Source organism: Plectropomus leopardus, chromosome 7 (assembly GCF_008729295.1).
Source record: "Plectropomus leopardus isolate mb chromosome 7, YSFRI_Pleo_2.0, whole genome shotgun sequence".
Lineage (NCBI taxonomy): Eukaryota > Metazoa > Chordata > Actinopteri > Perciformes > Serranidae > Plectropomus > Plectropomus leopardus.
The window spans coordinates 25,636,179-25,654,289 of NC_056469.1; the positions used below are offsets into that span (position 1 = coordinate 25,636,179).

The window sequence follows — 18,111 nt, forward strand, 5'->3', positions numbered from 1 at the left end:
CACTACTAAATACCCATTTATATTGATTTTCATTTGGAAAAATGGTTTGGGATTGTAGTAAGTCTTGAAGAAGACATGGCCCAAAAATGAACAAAAAATGTACAAGTTCTAAGAAAATTAAGTGAAAAAAAGCAAAAATAAATTAAAAAAATACAACAACCCAAAGTGCCAAAAAACATATACATACATACATACATACATACACACACACACACACACACACACACACACACACATATATATATAATAGTACACTTGATTATATTTTAATATTTCTTTCCTGTAAAATAATTAGATACAATTATTTAATTTAATAAAAATATTTTAAAGGTCTATATTAATTTATTTTGATTTTCTTATTTTAAAATTTCTATAAAATAATTTTAAATATAAAAATATTACGACCCGGGAGAAAATCACCCACAGCGAGTCACATTACATAGTTGCAGTTTGTACACATGTTGCACTTACTTGAAATAAATGCAATAATGTGACTCGCTGTGGGTGATTTTCTCCCGGGTCGGTAGGTTTACATGATGACCCAAAAATGTGGAAATGATTTCATCTAATTTTCTAAACAAATGTTTCTCTGGAGAAAGTGAGGGTGCGACCCTGAACATCCACTTAAGTCTCGTGATATCCGAATTACATTTATGTTTAAGCATCGGGCAATTTCCGAGACAAATATTTGCAAGTCTGATTTTTCCTGGCAGCATGGAGCCAAAGAGGCCAGCTGAATTCCCGTAAACGGGGGGAAGAGGACAAGGAGAGAGAGTGGGAGAGACAGAGAGGGGGTGGGTGGGGGTGAGGCAGCAGCAGCAGCAGGGTGTTTAAACCACGTGGCCGCTCCACAAACCGGAAGTAAGCAAAGATGTCTGCGCCCGATGAAGACACGTTTGCCGAGGAAGGAGGCGAGATGGAGGAGATGCAGGAGGCTGGCAGCGACGATGATGAAGGAGTGGAGATGGAGGAGGAAGGAGCGGACGGAGAAGGGGAGAAGAAAGTGTATGTGCCCGGGATCGAGCCGCTTCAGCCCGGAGATGAGCTGGAGATGGACCGGTCCGCGTACCGCATGTACCACGAGTGTCAAACAGGCGAGTTGCACCGAGATCTAGCAACTATTGAGACACACTGACACCTCTTTATAAGTGTTGTCATAATGCAGGAGCTGCAGTATGAGCTGGTGTTTGTGTCCAGGTGCTCCGTGTCTGAGCTTCGACGTCCTGAGAGATGGAGACGGAGACAACAGGGAGCAGTTTCCTCTGTCCATGCTGCTCTGTGCGGGCACACAGGCGGACACAGCCATGAGCAACAGGTACAAAACTCCAACAGAAACCTCAGAAACAGTGTGTGTTTAAAGGTTATTAATGCTGACAGTGTTGATTTTCCAAGAAGGGGTCGTTTATTGCAGAGAAAACTGAAATGCGATACTTAACACCAAAATAAACAACAAAAATGCACATTTTTCCTCTCACCTGTAGTACTATTTATCAATCTGTACTGTTTTGCAGTTTCCCAATGTTGGAGATATGTGAACTCAAAAAGTGTGTGACTTGGCAGCAGTGCTGTAAATAGTGGATCGAAATACGAAGCCCTGCCCACTGGCCAGACCACCTTTTTTGGGCCTTTTTACACCTGGATTAACATGTTTCCTAGGTTTTAAATCACAAGTGGACAGGTCTGCGTCATCAATGCGTCTTGAGATCCAATCACTCAGATCACATTCAGAGGTGGTCTGGGCTGGATATGGTCAAATTATTTCAGCAGTGTGTTCGCTACATAAACTGTCTATAAAGATGGACAACAGCAGTTCCCCCCAAAAGTGTAACTTTTCAATCTCGATCGCCCCCTGGTGTCTGTACACAGTATAGGTCATAAAGCCCGCCTCGCCATGTTAGTGAATGGGACAGGGGCCAAACTATAAACTCAGAGCACACACCAAAATAAATCATTCCCAAAGATGGTTTCTGGAACTGAAGATAGTTCACATGAACAAACCTTGATGTTTGTTCATGTGTTTTTTTTATAAGTTCGGTTTTAATGAGGTATTAAGTTATTCAAAAGGGGAATTTTCTGCCATGTTTGTATATCATATCATATCATATACAGTTTATAGTTCACTAGAATTAGAGCTGCCCACTTGTGAGCCCATCACCTTAGACACATGTTAATAGAGTTGTGAAGTAATGAGTCCTAAAACGCGGAAGTCCGTCAGCATTTTAGCACTTCCAGTTTCTTCGTCTTAAAATCTATGGGTTTTCGGTAAAACACCTTAAATAAGGTCAGTGGTTAACACAGGCCATAGATTTTGAGATGTTTTGTTCTGCAACATAAAATATGTCCGCTTAAACCTGATTTTTGAACTTTTAAGGTTTTACTCGTCTTTAAAAAGGCGGTCGCTGACAAGTGGCTAAATGGGACCACAGTGTTTGTCGGGGACGTTAGACGTCATCACAGTGGACACAGAAACTCATTAAACTCGCTGCCTTTCCAGCTTTACAGAATCACACTCAAACTTGTAGATTTATTTGTTTATAATATTTTTCGATCGTGTTTTATCATGTTTTTACAGTGTTTGTTGTTGTGACGTTTAAGTCGTGCGACGGCGATGTAGTTCGTGTATAGCCTAACAATAGCTTTTTGCCTCTGGCGATTTCATTTATGCTTCATAACACACAAAAGTGGTGTTCATCTGTGAAGACTATCATGCTGAAGAAAACGTGTAAGTCTCATAAACTAGTGTTCGTCACAGAGCTTATTTTTGGCGATGATCGAAAATCCCATTCAAAAATCCCATAATGTTTTTGACGAGGGAACCAGTGCGATGTTAACTTCCTGGTTGACCTACAAAAATGTGAGACCTTTTAAAAAAAAATAAAAATTACCAAATACAGCTTTAAATGGTAAGTTTGATATTTCAGACCTTTTGAGAAAAATCATTTTCCCCTCAGAAGCCAAGCTTTCTTTTTTCTTTTTTCTTTTTTTTTTTTTTAAATAAATGATGACTCATTTAAGTTCACTTTATTGCATCACTTTTCCAGTATCAACAAACCACTTACAAACCTGTTTGGAGTAACTATGTACTATGAACTTTAGCACTGTTATGGAGTTTAGGTGACTTCCCATTATTCCCAACATTTAGCATAGCTTTGTGCACCTTCACCTGATCGGAGGCCAAATTGACTGAAAATATGTGTAAGTACTATAAGATACTCCATTATAAATAAAAGTCCTACACACAAAATAGTTAAAAGGGACTCTGGATTATAGAGAGATAGGAGGTTGTTCTAGTTTCTAGAGTGCTTATTATAATTAGAGGCACTGTGTTCAATTACTGTTGTTAATTTTAATTATGAATGAATTGGTTGTTAATTGTTCTGGCACTTCTCTGGTTAAAACAGACTGCTAACACATCTTTGTATCTAACAGGACATTAACCGGAAATCTTTAACACTGTAATGATACTCTCAGTTTGGTATAAAAGCACAAATATTTAACAAGCATAAAGAGCAGAGCATTAGTAGTATTAGCATTAGCATTAGTATTAAAAAATACTAATGACTGAGAGATACTAGATTTTTAAAAATATTTTAAAAGGACAGTTTACCTCAGAAATAAAAGCACACATTTTCCCATAACTTACATGTAGTGCTATTTATTGATCTAGATTGAGTTGCAGAGTAATGGAGATATCGGCTGTAGAGATTTCTGCTTTCTCTCCAATGTTACACCCCGTCCACTGTCTTGAGGAGCCTCGTAGGCAGCTTGCTGACATGTGGGGGGGTCGCTATCTTGATTATGCCCATCCAGTCTTTCAGCTATAAAAGCTATATATAAAAAGAACAGGTGTTGACTTGTTTTCTCCATTTCTCCAGCTGACATCCACCCAGCATTTTTGGTTTTGGTTTGGTTGTTTTGTTCATTTTTATATGTCTGAGTTTAATAAATTACAATAGATTTTACTAAATCTCGTGTGTGGACTCCCTCCTTGTTAGATTCACTTTGGATGGAATTATTTAGAGTCACCAGAGCGCATCGCTCTGTGTGTCATGCAGCTGCTCATGCTGAGCTCTCATTATTTTCACCAGGGGCAGATGTAGTGATTTGGGGGCCTGGGGTGGGGCCACAGGCACATTGCCTCATTTTCAACCCTTCTCTTAATTTAATATAAAAAATCCCTAAAATATGTCTTCAGTTTTGTTAATGATAGTAAAGAAGTCCTTGAAGGAGAAAGGCTGGGACGCACTGTACACAATCCAGCCATATTTTAGGTTTTAACTTGATCTTATTGTGTTTGCAGAGGCATGGCATAAAAATTCAAGTCTAAGCTGCAGATTGTTTTTGTATGTCTGCTTCAAGGCAAAAATCACAGCACAGCGGGGCTTTTGTTTTGTTCTGCACACTTTCAGTTTTGTTTTGACGCCATCCACGCTGCACTAAAAGAGACAGGAATTTTCAATTGTAAAGGGTCATTTGAAGGTTATTGGCAGAAACTTACACGATATTATTTAGCTTCACACTTTAGCTCAGCACTTGAATACAAACAGCAGTCTGGGATAGACGATGCACCACTCTAAAGTAATGAATAAAAGTGTCCGTTTGTCATCTACATCCTTTTGAATGCATCATCTTATTTTCCTATTGCAGACTTCTCGTCATTCGCATGCATAACCTCCATGGAACAGAGAAAGACAAAGAGGGGGAAGAGAGCAGCGATGAAGAAAGTGATGAGGAGGAAGATGAGGATAAGAAACCACAGATGGAGCTGGCCATGATGCCTCACTATGGAGGGATTAACAGAGTCAGAGTATGTTGTGTGTCCATTTCTAGGCAGGCATGTGTATAAAGCGGTCATGCCTCCTGTATTACAAAGATTTCTGATTTTTGCTTCTGATTTCCAGGTGACTCAACGTGGAGAGCAGTCACTGGCTGCCGTCTGGTCAGAGAAGGGACAGGTAGAAATATTTGACCTCCGACCTCAGCTGGAAGCCGTGCACAGTTCTGCTGCTATGGCTGCTTTCATCAACCAGCAAAAGGAGGCCACGGCTCTCTTCAGCTTCTCAGGACACATGACTGAAGGCTTTGCTGTCGATTGGTCGCCTACAGTACCAGGTACGTCCTTAACCTGCAGTAACTTGCACACATTTTGTTTTTTTGACACTAAAGGTCAATTGATCAGACTTTATTTGTATAGCACTTTTCATACAAGCAAAACTGTAACACAAAGTGTTTTATACAATAAAACCAGAAGTCCCCCCTTCACAAATACACATACACACACACAAGTGATGAGTACACAAGGTTAAAAAGCAAGACTTTGTAATTAATTAAAGCACTAAAATAAGAGTGCATATTAAAATCGTACACTGAGGAAATGCTACCTTAAGTGAGGAAACACCAGAGGCAGGATAAACAATATCAACATATATATAATATTAATAATAAATTAATAAAATACTCTAAATAGTACATAAAGGGTAAATAGTAGGATAATAGCACACATATTGATTGGTCAAAAATGTTGAAAATATTAAAATAACATGCCATCTCGTAAAACAGACTAAAATATAAAATAAATAGTCAATAAATAGATAGGTAAAGTAAAATTCAAAGCCAAACTAGAAAGGTAGGTTTTGAGTTTGTTTTTAAAAAATATCAAATTAACTAATTAAAGGTATGCTAGGACAGTCGGTTGTTATTTGTAAACATGCTCATCAGCAAAAGTAAATGTCGACCCCAGATTCACTGTACTTTGGTCTTTTGCCTGGCTATATTTGCGTTTTTTGTCCCGTGAACGCTGCTTACAGTCTGGTACCGGGTTACTATGTTTTCATAAAGCCCTGACCTCACCTGAGCACCCATAAACATCCTGAACTCAGAAAATGAGAAGAAAATAAGATAATACAGGCAGAGTGCAGAGTTTCTGCAGATAAATACACTGCCATACACCTCCAGTGGGTCATAAGTAATGATTGAGGAATTTCTTTTGTATGAGTCTATATAATGTTTTTATTAGGAAAATCCTGCATTGTAAATCTTGAAAAAGTAATCTCAGGTGTCCACCCTACGTTGTGAACTGTAAGTGTAACTAAGTGTGTCCTCGACTGCATCTAGTCGACTCTATAACGTGTGAGAAACATGAGAACAGTCTGTGCTCAGCGGAAAATATAATTTTCTCTCTCAAACGCTTAACTGTCCCTCCATCTGTCACCACCGCATCAGAAATTTCTGTGTAAATTCCAAAACTGCAACCTTTTGATTTCAGACACAGCCACACTGTCCTTTTGACAACATCTATGTTTGCTTGTTGTTTTACAGAAAAAGAGCTCAAAAATGATGTCCAGACATCTGATCCACCCAGATACAAAACAGTTCCTGTGCTCAGACCATAGCTAAATTGTAACCTGGGGTACTCTACTAAATAAATATGAAACAAACAAATAGGATCCAACAAATATCCTCCTTGGCAGTGGTTAAAAAGAAAAAACGTTATGCAAAAATGGTCTGCAGTAATGTTAGGGATGCACACGTTGTAGTTTTGGAGAAGTGGTGTCAAACTTAAATCAGTTTATAGGCCACATACAGCCCAATTGATTTTGATTTTGTTTTATTTCTCTTTATGATTTTTAAGAAATGTATTACATTTTTATAAGTTTGACAGGGACCAGGTATTATACAAAGATACAGCTAAAGGCTAATTTTTATACCCAGTCCCTGGGCAAGTAAACAAATATAGAGTACAAATGGTGTAAGGACAAATATGCAATACATACAACCCGGGTTATTATCGCTGATCACGATGTACATAGTCATGTGGCATTTACTGCCTAGTTAATAGCAGCTCGTAAATTTAACTCTGTAATTGCATTTTTGATTTTCCTTTAAGCACATTTTTAGTACTGAAGAGAAACAAAAAGAGTCTGGGGAAATGTTAAAATGGAGAGAGACGGAGCTCCATTTTTATACCACCAGAACGGCGTCAGGCATTCTGTTTTCAGGTTCTCCGTCCCGTTCTTGTGAATGCAATATCCCAAGAACATTAATGTGTTTTAAAATAAATTAAATTATGTAACTCCCAAGTATTCAAACCGATAGACGGTTCCAATAATTTTTCGCCTTGAATGTGAACATCTGGATCGGATTGAATATTCTGTCTGATGGAAAAAAAACATGGCTTTTTCCACACTTGATCTCTGGTAGGCCAGACAAGTAAAACCATTGCACAATAAACTATAAATAACAGCCTCCATTTTCCCCCCTTTCTCTTAGTGTAAAGGACGACATTCAGGAAATACTCGTCCGTTTACAACAGTCTGAAATGTCTTGAGAAAAATAAGTGCAGTTTCAACAATATGTCAGTTTTTCCACATCCAGTCAGTCCGTTCCTCACTGTCATTAAATGTGCTTTTTCCATACGTTTCCACTCCTAATACCACTCCAAACTAAATTCTTTCATACCAAAGTTGTTGCTATTTTGCACAATGTTCAATATCTTTAAATATGACCACAATAAGTATTCATCGTTTTTTCAGAAAAACGGTATCCCGGTCAGGTTGGGAAAGCTTCTGAAACAACATTTTACATGAAGTAGGCTACTAACTTGTTTAACTTACTCCTAAAACCTGGCACCTCCTGGCCTGGCTCGCTGCCACTCAGGCAGCATCTCTCATGTGAGGCAGTTTGTGTCTTTCATGGCCAATATTACACAATATTAGCTGCTTAGTCACTCCAACAATCAGTGTCTCCCTCACGTATGCTTCTTTCCTGTTGGTTGAGGTTTCTACTTTTCACCAAAGTTGAACTAGCAGGATGTGATGATGCCAATTTGTTTAGGCACTGGAAGCAAATATTTTATTTGCCTATTCACACAGATTTAATGGAAGTGAATGGGAGGCAAATATTTGCCAATTCTACTTTTGCAGATGTGTGACTGTACACTAAGTTGTGTAAAGTCATCCACTGGGCCAGAGTGTACACATTGGTGGGCTGGTTCTGGCTCTGGGGCAGTATATTTGACACCCCTGTTATAGAGAATAAATGTGCACAATTATATATCATAAAACTGGAACACATTGAGTTGGGCAGCTCAAAGCTGTTTTTGCATTTTTATTTTTTTTTTTTAAATATTGTGTTACTGTATGTGCCTTTGCAAAGGGTTGTTTTGGATCTGTAGTCAAAGAGGGACCCTCGGCAGGAGTGTAGAAGGAGTTATGATGGAAAAATGGGGGGAAAGAGCTTGAATGAACTACTAGAATAGGATGGGAATACATTTTTTTAAAGATTTCTTTTGGGCATTTTCACCTTTATTGGTAGGAAAGCTATTTGGACGGGCTAGTTTGGAGAGAGAGGGGCAGGCGACATGCAGCAAAGGACTCAGACTATATGGGGCACACTCTGCCTGGTGAGGTAGAGGTCGCCTCAGGAATCAAATATTTTAACCTTAAATTCGTCAGACATCATCCTGAATATGTAGACAGGTCACAACTGTGAAAATACTGATTGGATGATGTGAAGTATAATTACAGTATATGTGTGTTTCCGTAAACCAAGTGTTTGTACTTTTCTTATCAGGTCGTCTTGTCAGCGGAGACTGCAAAAAGAACATCCACGTGTGGGAGCCACGAGAGGGCGGGACTTCATGGCAGATCGACCAGCGACCTTTCAGCTCCCACAGCAAGTCTGTGGAGGATCTGCAGTGGTCGCCCACTGAAGCTACAGTATGTTTGTAGGAAAATAGTGACACAGTGGGTCAGACTGAGGTACCATAGATGGTGTTTTAGAGGGCGGCACGGTGGATCAGTGTAAAGCACCGTCTGCTCACTGCAAGTTCGTCTTCTGTTCAACCCCCGCAAGGCAGTAATCTGTGTGGGTTTCCTCTCAAACCTAAAATACATACATGCAAAGTGTTACACATGCACATTGAGTTTTGGCCACAATGCTGACCTCAGAGTAGCTCCACTGATCCCAAATATTTCAACTGCTTTGAATGGAGGGGATGAATTTCTCCACAGAGATTAATGACGTGAGACTGAGCTCATCAGCTGTATACAGGTGTTAATGTGGAAGGACAGGGTGTGGCGTGGGGAATGAATGATTGGAATGAATGAAACTATGCTGACTACTGAAACACCACCTGTGCGCACTGAAACTATGTGCCATCACAGTGTTGAAACCAAGAAAAACACTGAAATATGCAATGTAACAAGTCACCAAACTAGTTTGTGAATTTTGGATGTGACTGCAGCTCTTAGGACGCAACTTAACTGACTGGAATTTCTTAACAAAGCAAGGTTTGCAGAAAACATCCATAAATTATGATCATAGAAAGCCAACTCACACACACACACACACACACACACTAAAAAGACAGAACAAATACATTTTACAAGAATTAGAGTTCCTTGTTAAGTCTTATTTTGATGCGAGAGTTTTGTCTTCTCTTGTGTGCGACAGGTTTTTGCATCGTGTTCGGTGGATCAGTCTATTCGTATCTGGGATATCCGTGCCCCGCCCAATTCAATGCTTTCAGCCAATGAAGCTCACTCATCAGACATCAACGTGATCAGCTGGAACAGGAGCGAACCATTCATCCTGTCGGGAGGGGACGACGGGCTTCTGAAAGTGTGGGACCTCCGACAGTTTAAGGTAAAAAAAAAAAAAAGTTTAATTTGCATGTTTAAAAACAGTAACTTTTTTACTCAATGCAAGATAATTCAGCTGAGCATTTGTTGTACAGTTACTATTATGTATTGTTATTGTGTTATTGTGTTGTGTTGAAGCCACACTTTTTAACGTCTAGAAAAAATAACTTTTTTGTCATATTTGCTAAACTGTCACTACAGCTACCAGAAGCACATGAGACAGTCTGAAAAACTTATCTTTCCTTTTCCCCTCACATTGCTTCTTATCGCCTTAACGCATGTAAACAGAAACAACCAATCAGAGCCGGGGAGTCTCTATTGCAGCTGTCAATCTTGTCAATCACTACCAACTACCAAACTCGGCAGCGCTGATCAAATATGAGTCAAGATTCGGTTACTGCATTGCTTATTTATCACCTCAACTGTTACGGAACATTTTAGTGCACTGTTTAGCTGTAAAATGAGAAAGTTACACTTACATTTAGTTAGCATTTTAGCACTCCAGGTTCCCTTGTCTCTTTTGTTTGTATACCTTAGATAAGGTCTGTGGTTAACACAAGCTAAAAAGACTTTAACGTTTTTTTCTACGACATAAAGTACATCAAAAAATACCCCACTCAAGAACTATGAAACTTTTACGCGTCTAAAAAAGGAGGTTGCTAGCAAGTGGCTAAATGAAACTACTTGTCAGTGGAATATGTACAATTCATTTTGGAAAATTCATATTATGCATATTGAAAACTCAATAAAATCACACTTAACATATCAGTAACGAAACACAATAAACAGCTGCACGCAATCGTGCATCACAAGTGAGAGGAGATCTTACTGTTTGATCAGTGAGTGCCATCCCAACAAAGTAACTCACCCTTAGTGCCACAAAACAAACATTGCTTGAGGTATAACACCATTAGATAATCAAACAGCTTCACAGTTCAGCCCCACCTAAATAATAACATTGTTCCGTCTTGTGCCTGTTACACAATATTGTTATTACCTCGGTCGCCTCACCTCCTAATGCTGGAATCCACTTTAATTTGCCTTGAAGACACACTTCTACACCCTGTTTAGTTCTTGCTGAAACTTGTGAACAAAAAGCAGAAAATACAGATTTATACATTAGTCTTTATGTTAGGAATAGGGGTCGACTGATATTTTTTTTATCAGGGCTAGTACCAATGCCAATTAATAGTAGTTTAAGAGACTGATAACCAATGTTTGAACCTGATATACATTTACAATAAAAATTAAAATCTTTCAGTCAAAACTGAGGATTTTAATGATCACAAACTTTGACACAAAACCTTGTTTAAATGCCTTTAACAAATGTTTAATCAAAACTGGAATGCTCAACATCATATACAGCAAGTTCCCAGCAACTCTGTTTTTGTTTTATAAAGTAATGTGAAAGTTTAAATAAATAATGAATAAATAAAAATACCTCCCTGAAGTTTTTATGAGGTAAAAGTTCCTCCCATGCTGGCACTTAATAATTAACATAGAAAGCCAATACAGATAATCGGCAAAATGCCAAATATCTGCCCCAATGATCAGCCAGGCTGATAATCTGCTGACCCCTAGTTAGGATTGATGCTTTTATTGCCTGAAATTGTTCGGGATGAATAGCTGACACACCTCTTGTTCCACCCGTACCTGCAGACTGGGCGTCCTGTGGCCAACTTTAAGCAGCACAGCGCTCCCATCACGTCTGTGGAGTGGAGCCCCGTGGACTCGAGCGTGTTCGCCGCCTCTGGAGCGGACGACGTTATCAGCCAGTGGGATCTGTCCGTGGAGTCATGTGACGTGGGCGCCAGGGTGGAGGGAGTGAAGGACTTACCACCCCAACTGCTGTTCCTGCACCAGGGTCAGTCGGAGATCAAGGAGATCCACTGGCACCCGCAGATACCTGGTGTGATGATCTCCACGGCTCTGTCTGGATTCAACGTGTTCAGGACAATATCTGTGTAGTGTGTGTGTGTGTGTGTGTATGAGTGAGAGAGAGAGAGAGAGAGAGAGAGACATATTTTTGCATTTGCATGAAAAGTACACTTTTATCGTGTAATGAGCAGGAAACTCTTAATATGTTTCATTAGCGAGCTTGTAATAATGTACATAACTCTGCTGTGTAGGTAATAATTCTTTTTTTTGACATTTATTGGCCCATGCAGGCGCCATATGGTGTTATAATCTTTACTATTAAACTCTCAGTCTGTATGTTTTACAGATGTGTGAACTATTTTAGGCATTTCCTATTGCATGCTTAAAATAAAATGTTAAAAACTGGCATAGGTTCTGATTTCTTGAATTGGTGTTTTCCAACAAAGACTGGTTTACTCTGTTTTTTTTTATCTATAATGGTGGAAAGCAACAGAATTATTTTATTTTAGGCAGTGGTTATACATAAAAGGATCTTCAGACTAATACTTAATTGTACAATCACCTGATATGCATACCTAGTCCATGTCCATGGAAATCACCACGGACAAACCAAGCACTCTCTAAAAAGGACAATTCATGTTTTTACGTATTTGCGTCGGCTAACGTAGTTAGCAGCCCCCCCCCCCCATGACAAGAGCATCAGAAAAAGTGATTTTTTCATTGTTTTTAGTGGTTTAATTCACTGGGTCTGTTTGTTTTGGAGAGGAGGAGAACTCTACAGATAATTCAGCTCCCAGTTAAAACCTCCTAAATGTCTGGATCTTATATTATCAGAGAAAAAAGGTGAGCACACATTAGCAGGTGCTAGCCCAGCTGCCCATCTCCAATGTGCCAAACGGCATTGGAAAAATACTGATTTGTAAAGTGAAACTGCTTTATTTGGTGTTTTTACTGGTTTAAATCTCCTTGTCTGGTTGTTTTGAAGAGGAGGAGACCTCTGTGGATAATTCGGCTCCTGATGAAAACCTCCTGGACAATCTACACTGAAAGAATTCTAACCAGGAGAAGTAACAGCTGGTTATAATCTGCAATTCTCAATTTTAGATGCCACTTAATCCCCCTAAATCTTGCACACTGTTCCTTTACTATTTCACTTTTTTTTTTTTTTTTTTGCTTTAAGGCATCATTTACAAAGAAAATAATTATAGCACATGCTGATAAGTATTCCAATATCCCAATAATTGTTTTATTGTTTTCACTGTAATCATTATTAAACCACAGGATAACAAAGTTGTTTAAACCAGCATTTTTCAACAGATGAACACATGGTCTCTCCCTTTTACAGCATTATGAAACAAAGTACTCTTTTTTTTCTCTCAAAACATAAGTATTATTCAGGCAAAACCACATGTACAAAAATGCACCACTGGTCCTGATCTACAATTGACCTTAAAATCCCATGATTGTCTTAGCACTGCAGTATTAGTCCAGCCTCCCAGCAAAAAAAAAAGCTTTGGTAACTTCAAACATGCTCAATAACTGCGCTCAGAAAACAGATGTGTGAGACTGATCTGAACCCGAGAAACTCACAGATTTGGAATGTGACAAATTCACAGTAACTATTTATACACAGGATAACTTTCTGTTCTGACGCCGTCTCAGGGGACCATTTGTAAAGCTCATCAAATGCATCAAAACATCAAGAGAAGACATGGAGATCGTAATAAACATGCAATATGAGAAATAATTATTAAGACACTGATATAGCACATAATAATGCAAGAATACAGCTCTCTTTAAGGCACTATAACATAAAGCTCAATGAACACAACACCTGTTGCTTCAGATGGCAAATGTAAGACATTGTAAAAAAAATTAACAAGCATCATTAACTTAGTCTGTTTCATGGCAAAGCTTCCAGGTGAGTGAAATAAATCAAAGTGCTACAAACCTTTCACTGTAATAACCTCAATGACACTTTGATTTTTCGGATCAAAATAACATTCTATTGCAAATCTGTTACCCTCACAGATAAAACATGAAATGTCTTTTCCAGTTGAGCAACGTCGTCGAACTGTAAATCTTTAAGAAAAATCCAGTTTGCATTCTGTTAAAGCGTCTCGTTCAAATGATACTGAAATGATGAGTTTTGGAAAATACAGTATACTCGATTTTAATAACAGCAAGGATGTGTTCTCAAAGGGATCCCTATAGACCAATTTCATCATCAAACTCATCTTCAAATGTGTAGCCCCGTCCTACTTCCTCCTCCTCCTCCTCCTCCTCCTCTGAATCAGTCTCTGAGTGGCAGCTGTCGACCCTCCTCCTGTCCAACGGGGTGACTCCTTCATACTCCGAGCTATGTGACGAAGCCGGACTGGGTGGCAAATCTACTTTGTGATTGGTGAACTCGGTTTCACCTCCACTGACTGTGCTCGTTGGACTGTGACACGCCAGCTGATCCTCATCCTGGAAGTCAAACCCTTGACCCTCTTCCTCTTCGGACGCCTGGCGAATTATCTCCTCTCGTTTGTCACTGAACCGCACTTTTGGTCGTAGCCCCTTTGGCTTGATCCCGTCTTGTATCCTGCCATCTCCCACCTGGTTTCCAAGGTCCGAGTTCTTCCCATTAAGCTCATTCTGCATGTTCACAGACATCTCCGCTTTTCCCTGCTTTGTCTCCACCGCAGATGTGCCACTTTTGGCATTGAACACTTCCTCATCAAGCCCCAAACCGTCCATAACCCCGAGTACGTCCCCCAGCATAGACGGCCCTAGATCGAGGTCCAGGTCGAATGAAGACACTGACTCGGAGTGCTGGAGCTCATTGTTCTGCGGGCTTCCTGGAGCATCTGTGTGAAGATCACTGACCTCCACGTGAGGGTCATCAGCTGGTGTGCTCCCCGTGTCTGGGTTAGCCTGGGTCGGGCCAAGAGTGGACAGGAAGGAGGTGTCCCCAAATGCATCACCTCCTCTCCCAATGTGCATCGTGTGGCGAAAGTCACCCAGTGGAGCTGAGATCATGGTGGGGTCCAGGCGAGGGGCCCGGGTTGATTTGTGCAGCGGCATGACTGTAGACAGATTAAGGAAGAAGGAGGAAAAACATTGAGTTATTTTTGTATGATAGCACTGAGTGAATGGCGGTAAAATAAGATAACAAAGTGTTGAAAGCAACTGAAAAACTGATAAGAGAGCAGCAGCAACACTTCATCCATATTGTGCAACTTTGTGGGACACCAACGAGCGTTTTGGCAGTAGAGCGGCTGTGAAGGCCATGCTGAGACTTGTACTTGAGACACACTCATGCAACGCTAGCACATACTTTTCTCTACCCTCAGGGGTGTGTGCGGATGAAAACATGACTGTAACTTTATCTACAAAAAAAAACTGAATCTATGAAACAAAAAAACATGACCTGTGCTGCTTTGGTCGCCATTGAAATTAGTTTTAAAAAATCATATTAAAATCAAAAATCATAAGTTAATAATGATTAAAGAAACTTGAAAACAGGATTACCAAACATATTTAAATTATGCTTTACAGGCTTAATGACAATGTATTTGTGAAGCTCTAAAACGTAAACGTAATACGTTTGACAAATCATTCTTTTTAGTGTGTGTGTGTGTGTGTGTGTGTGTGTTAGATTAAGTAAGGGGAGGGGGCTATCATTCAGGCCTACCCCAACCCTCAAGACTTTCCAATAATAACTAAAGTAAGTGGCAGATGATATTATTTATATATATAACGCATAACTTACACGAAGCGCACGCGAGCGTTACACTAATTGACAAAACAGCCGCAACGTTGGTATCAATGTCAAACTGATCAACTGATCCGAGTGAGCGTCACCGACACATTCAAAGTATTGAAAACTTACTTTAAAGGGAATATTCTGGTGTTTGGTTGGCTCGCTCCACTGTATCCAACTTTTTCATCTGGCTTTTTGACTTTCGCTTCCCTCTCGACTTTTCCCTCGCTCTTTTTCTCGCCGTCGCTTGCCTGTGTGATTTTTTTTCTTTCCAAAGGGATGGGCATGGTGTGAGGAAGTGACGCGACAGTTATTGGGGAGAGCTGGATCAAAAGTATCTGTCGACTTTACCAGATGCTGTTAAATATAAACGAGACGAGCAGTCAAGTTTCCACAGACTGCTGCGAAACAAAACACTGCCGATTTTTTTTAGGTTATAACAGAGAGCCGAATTTTATTAATCAAACAGCAGCGTGTTTGTAGGTGAATGAGGGTTAGACGATGCGTAAAAACGTATCCAGTTAAAAAGTACGAAATTGTAACTTTCATGACGTCACATTTATTTTTATGTTTTTATCGATAAATTGGGGCAGAACTGCAGCCAGGATTTAGAATATTTTTTTTATTATACTTTTTTTCCCCTCAATACCATTTGTATACATACAGTTTCCAAGTTAACAATTTAAGACAAAGAAATTTTTCAAAAATTAAAAATAAAATAATAATAATAATAATGAAATACATCCTCTCCAGATTCTGAAAAAAAAAAAGAAAATTATGTTGAACGTACATGTTTGCAAGGGTCAACAATGAAGCTGAAATCTTTAAGAGGTCATTTTGAGGTCTTTTTTTTTGTTTGAAATATGTTTGCTGCGCTGTAATGATTTGGTATCTGGTCATAATGCTGTGGTTGCTAAATTACCATTTTGGGTCCAAGAATGTGTAGCTATTAGGGGCCTTTGGATATGTTGAGTTCCTATAACGATACTGTTGTTTGTTCATGTTTGACTAAATAGGTAAAAGTTTGAGTAATAATAATAATAATAAACAAAAAGAAAAACAAAGACAAAATAAACAATAACGGGATACGACAAACAGCCTGTTTAGTGCACACATTTATCTAAATTAGATACACATATGCATACATGTGGACCTTTACATACTTAAAGATATGCTCAAATGCACAAAATACATGCATTCAATACTGAGATCACAAGTCAAAAAGTCATGTCACTTCTGTTAAATTTGTAAAATGTTTTAAATAACCCTTTTTATATTTAAATTATTCAGTTAACCATTTATATTTTCTGCAAGTTATTTTTTTAGCAATATTCTGTATTTTTAACTCCAACTCTATTTTGGCTGATCTCTCTCTATACCAATATTTTCACTTCCCACTGTATTTGTGGTAATACTCATTCCCAAGCCCATTTGTGTGTCTTAATATGTTTTTTTTCTTCCAAAAACATAATATAAAATGTAATATTTAAAAATAAATTGCCTACAACAGTTGGGCACTAGTTTTTAGCGAACATTACTCAAATAAGAGTAAATTATTATCATTTTCTAGCTGAGGAAAATATGAAAATATGGAATATATTGAATATTTAAAAAAATAAATAAATTAAACACAACTCAAATTTAATAAACTGTCTCAGCTTGGTCTTTATTTTTCAAATATTATCAAGCTTCTTTTGAGGAAACTTCTACATAATCGACTAACTTGGCCTCCCGAAATAAAATGTTACAGATTTATTTCCCAACATGAATGTTAAATTACTGTTTAAAACTCTCTACATTAGTTTAAAAATACTGGAATCGGCCTAAAGATTGCTAAGATACCCAGTTTCTAGAAAAATATGTTAAAATTATTAAAATACTTGACAAATTTCACTACAAAGGGTTTGACTGCACACTGACTGATGTTATGATGGAATGAAGTCGGTGAAGTAAACACTCCTGTATTGCATCACTTAGCTGCCAACAGCATATTTTTCATTTTTCAGTCGGGTGTATAATTAACTCACATATTTAACCTCATATGCATTCACTCACACAACAACCAAGAAGGGAATCATCTCTAAAAACAACTGGAGAAAACCTGAATTTGGATCAATGTCAGGAGTGGTGATGCTATTTAAGAGTCAGTATATTATTCAGCTTCCTCTGTGGTTTAAAGAAACGGAGGCATTACCAAACACCAGGTATTCACACAATAGTAGTGGGTAGTGAGTCATTGTTTGCGAGCTCTTGTCACAAATGCTCGACATATTTGTGCGATGATGTAGCCAACAAGACAACAATAGGGATGAAATATTCATTCAGCAGGCACATGATATCATTCACTGTGAGAAATCGGCCGGAAATTACAACACTGTGTTTAATTCATTTGAAGGCTGTGCATCCTGACATCAGGTAGGACAAATAAGAGATCCTTCATTTTTAATGTAGATTTAAAAAGACATTGAGTTAAATGCAGTATTGTGGTGTTTATTTTATTGTATGTCAGTATTAAAAGGCAATGCAAATAGTTTAGAAATGACAGATTTTGTTGTATGTGTGTGAGCACGCTCCGCAGAGACTTACAACAGCAGGGGAAATTTGGGGTGATTAAGTGTGGGAGAGACTGTTTGACAGGATATGACTCCCCTCTCTGTAACACACACACACACACACACACATCCTGCAGCTGTGTGTGCTGCACAGGAAGTTCAGAGGAAAAATGTATACCCTGATGAGTGAGCACGTATAAGATCTATGATTTAAAAAAAAATCACAAAGTAAAAACAAACATTGTATTTTTGATTGGATAAAATAATAGCTGCCTCTGTGAAAATTGTACTT

The 18,111-nt window shown here is 38.7% G+C and overlaps 2 protein-coding genes across 2 annotated transcripts; one reads left to right on the forward strand and one right to left on the reverse strand.

Moving 5' to 3' along the window:
- The first annotated feature begins 834 nt into the window (after nucleotides 1-834).
- On the forward strand, nucleotides 835-11,925 carry grwd1 (glutamate-rich WD repeat containing 1). The gene is made up of 7 exons (XM_042490827.1): nucleotides 835-1,094; nucleotides 1,198-1,315; nucleotides 4,648-4,807; nucleotides 4,902-5,112; nucleotides 8,572-8,717; nucleotides 9,454-9,645; nucleotides 11,301-11,925. Exons 1-7 carry the CDS (start codon nucleotides 872-874, stop codon nucleotides 11,607-11,609), a joined length of 1,359 nt encoding a protein of 452 aa, XP_042346761.1. The 5' UTR covers nucleotides 835-871; the 3' UTR covers nucleotides 11,610-11,925.
- An 818-nt stretch (nucleotides 11,926-12,743) lies between these two features.
- On the reverse strand, nucleotides 12,744-15,560 carry cdc42ep5 (CDC42 effector protein (Rho GTPase binding) 5). Its single transcript, XM_042490114.1, has 2 exons — nucleotides 15,397-15,560; nucleotides 12,744-14,590 (listed from the first exon to the last, which is right to left on the reverse strand). Exon 2 carries the CDS (start codon nucleotides 14,586-14,588, stop codon nucleotides 13,728-13,730), a length of 861 nt encoding a protein of 286 aa, XP_042346048.1. The 5' UTR covers nucleotides 14,589-14,590; nucleotides 15,397-15,560; the 3' UTR covers nucleotides 12,744-13,727.
- Nucleotides 15,561-18,111: the final 2,551 nt, after the last annotated feature.

What these genes read in the sequence shown, in the direction of transcription:
- cdc42ep5 (XM_042490114.1), bottom strand. Translation starts at nt 14,588, where the DNA reads ATGCCGCTGCACAAATCAACCCGGGCCCCTCGCCTGGACCCCACCATG.
- grwd1 (XM_042490827.1), top strand. Translation starts at nt 872, where the DNA reads ATGTCTGCGCCCGATGAAGACACGTTTGCCGAGGAAGGAGGCGAGATG. An exon ending in GTACCACGAGTGTCAAACAG is followed by an intron (nt 1,095 to 1,197) that starts GCGAGTTGCACC and finishes GTTTGTGTCCAG; the next exon opens with GTGCTCCGTGTCTGAGCTTC. An exon ending in TTGGTCGCCTACAGTACCAG is followed by an intron (nt 5,113 to 8,571) that starts GTACGTCCTTAA and finishes TTTTCTTATCAG; the next exon opens with GTCGTCTTGTCAGCGGAGAC.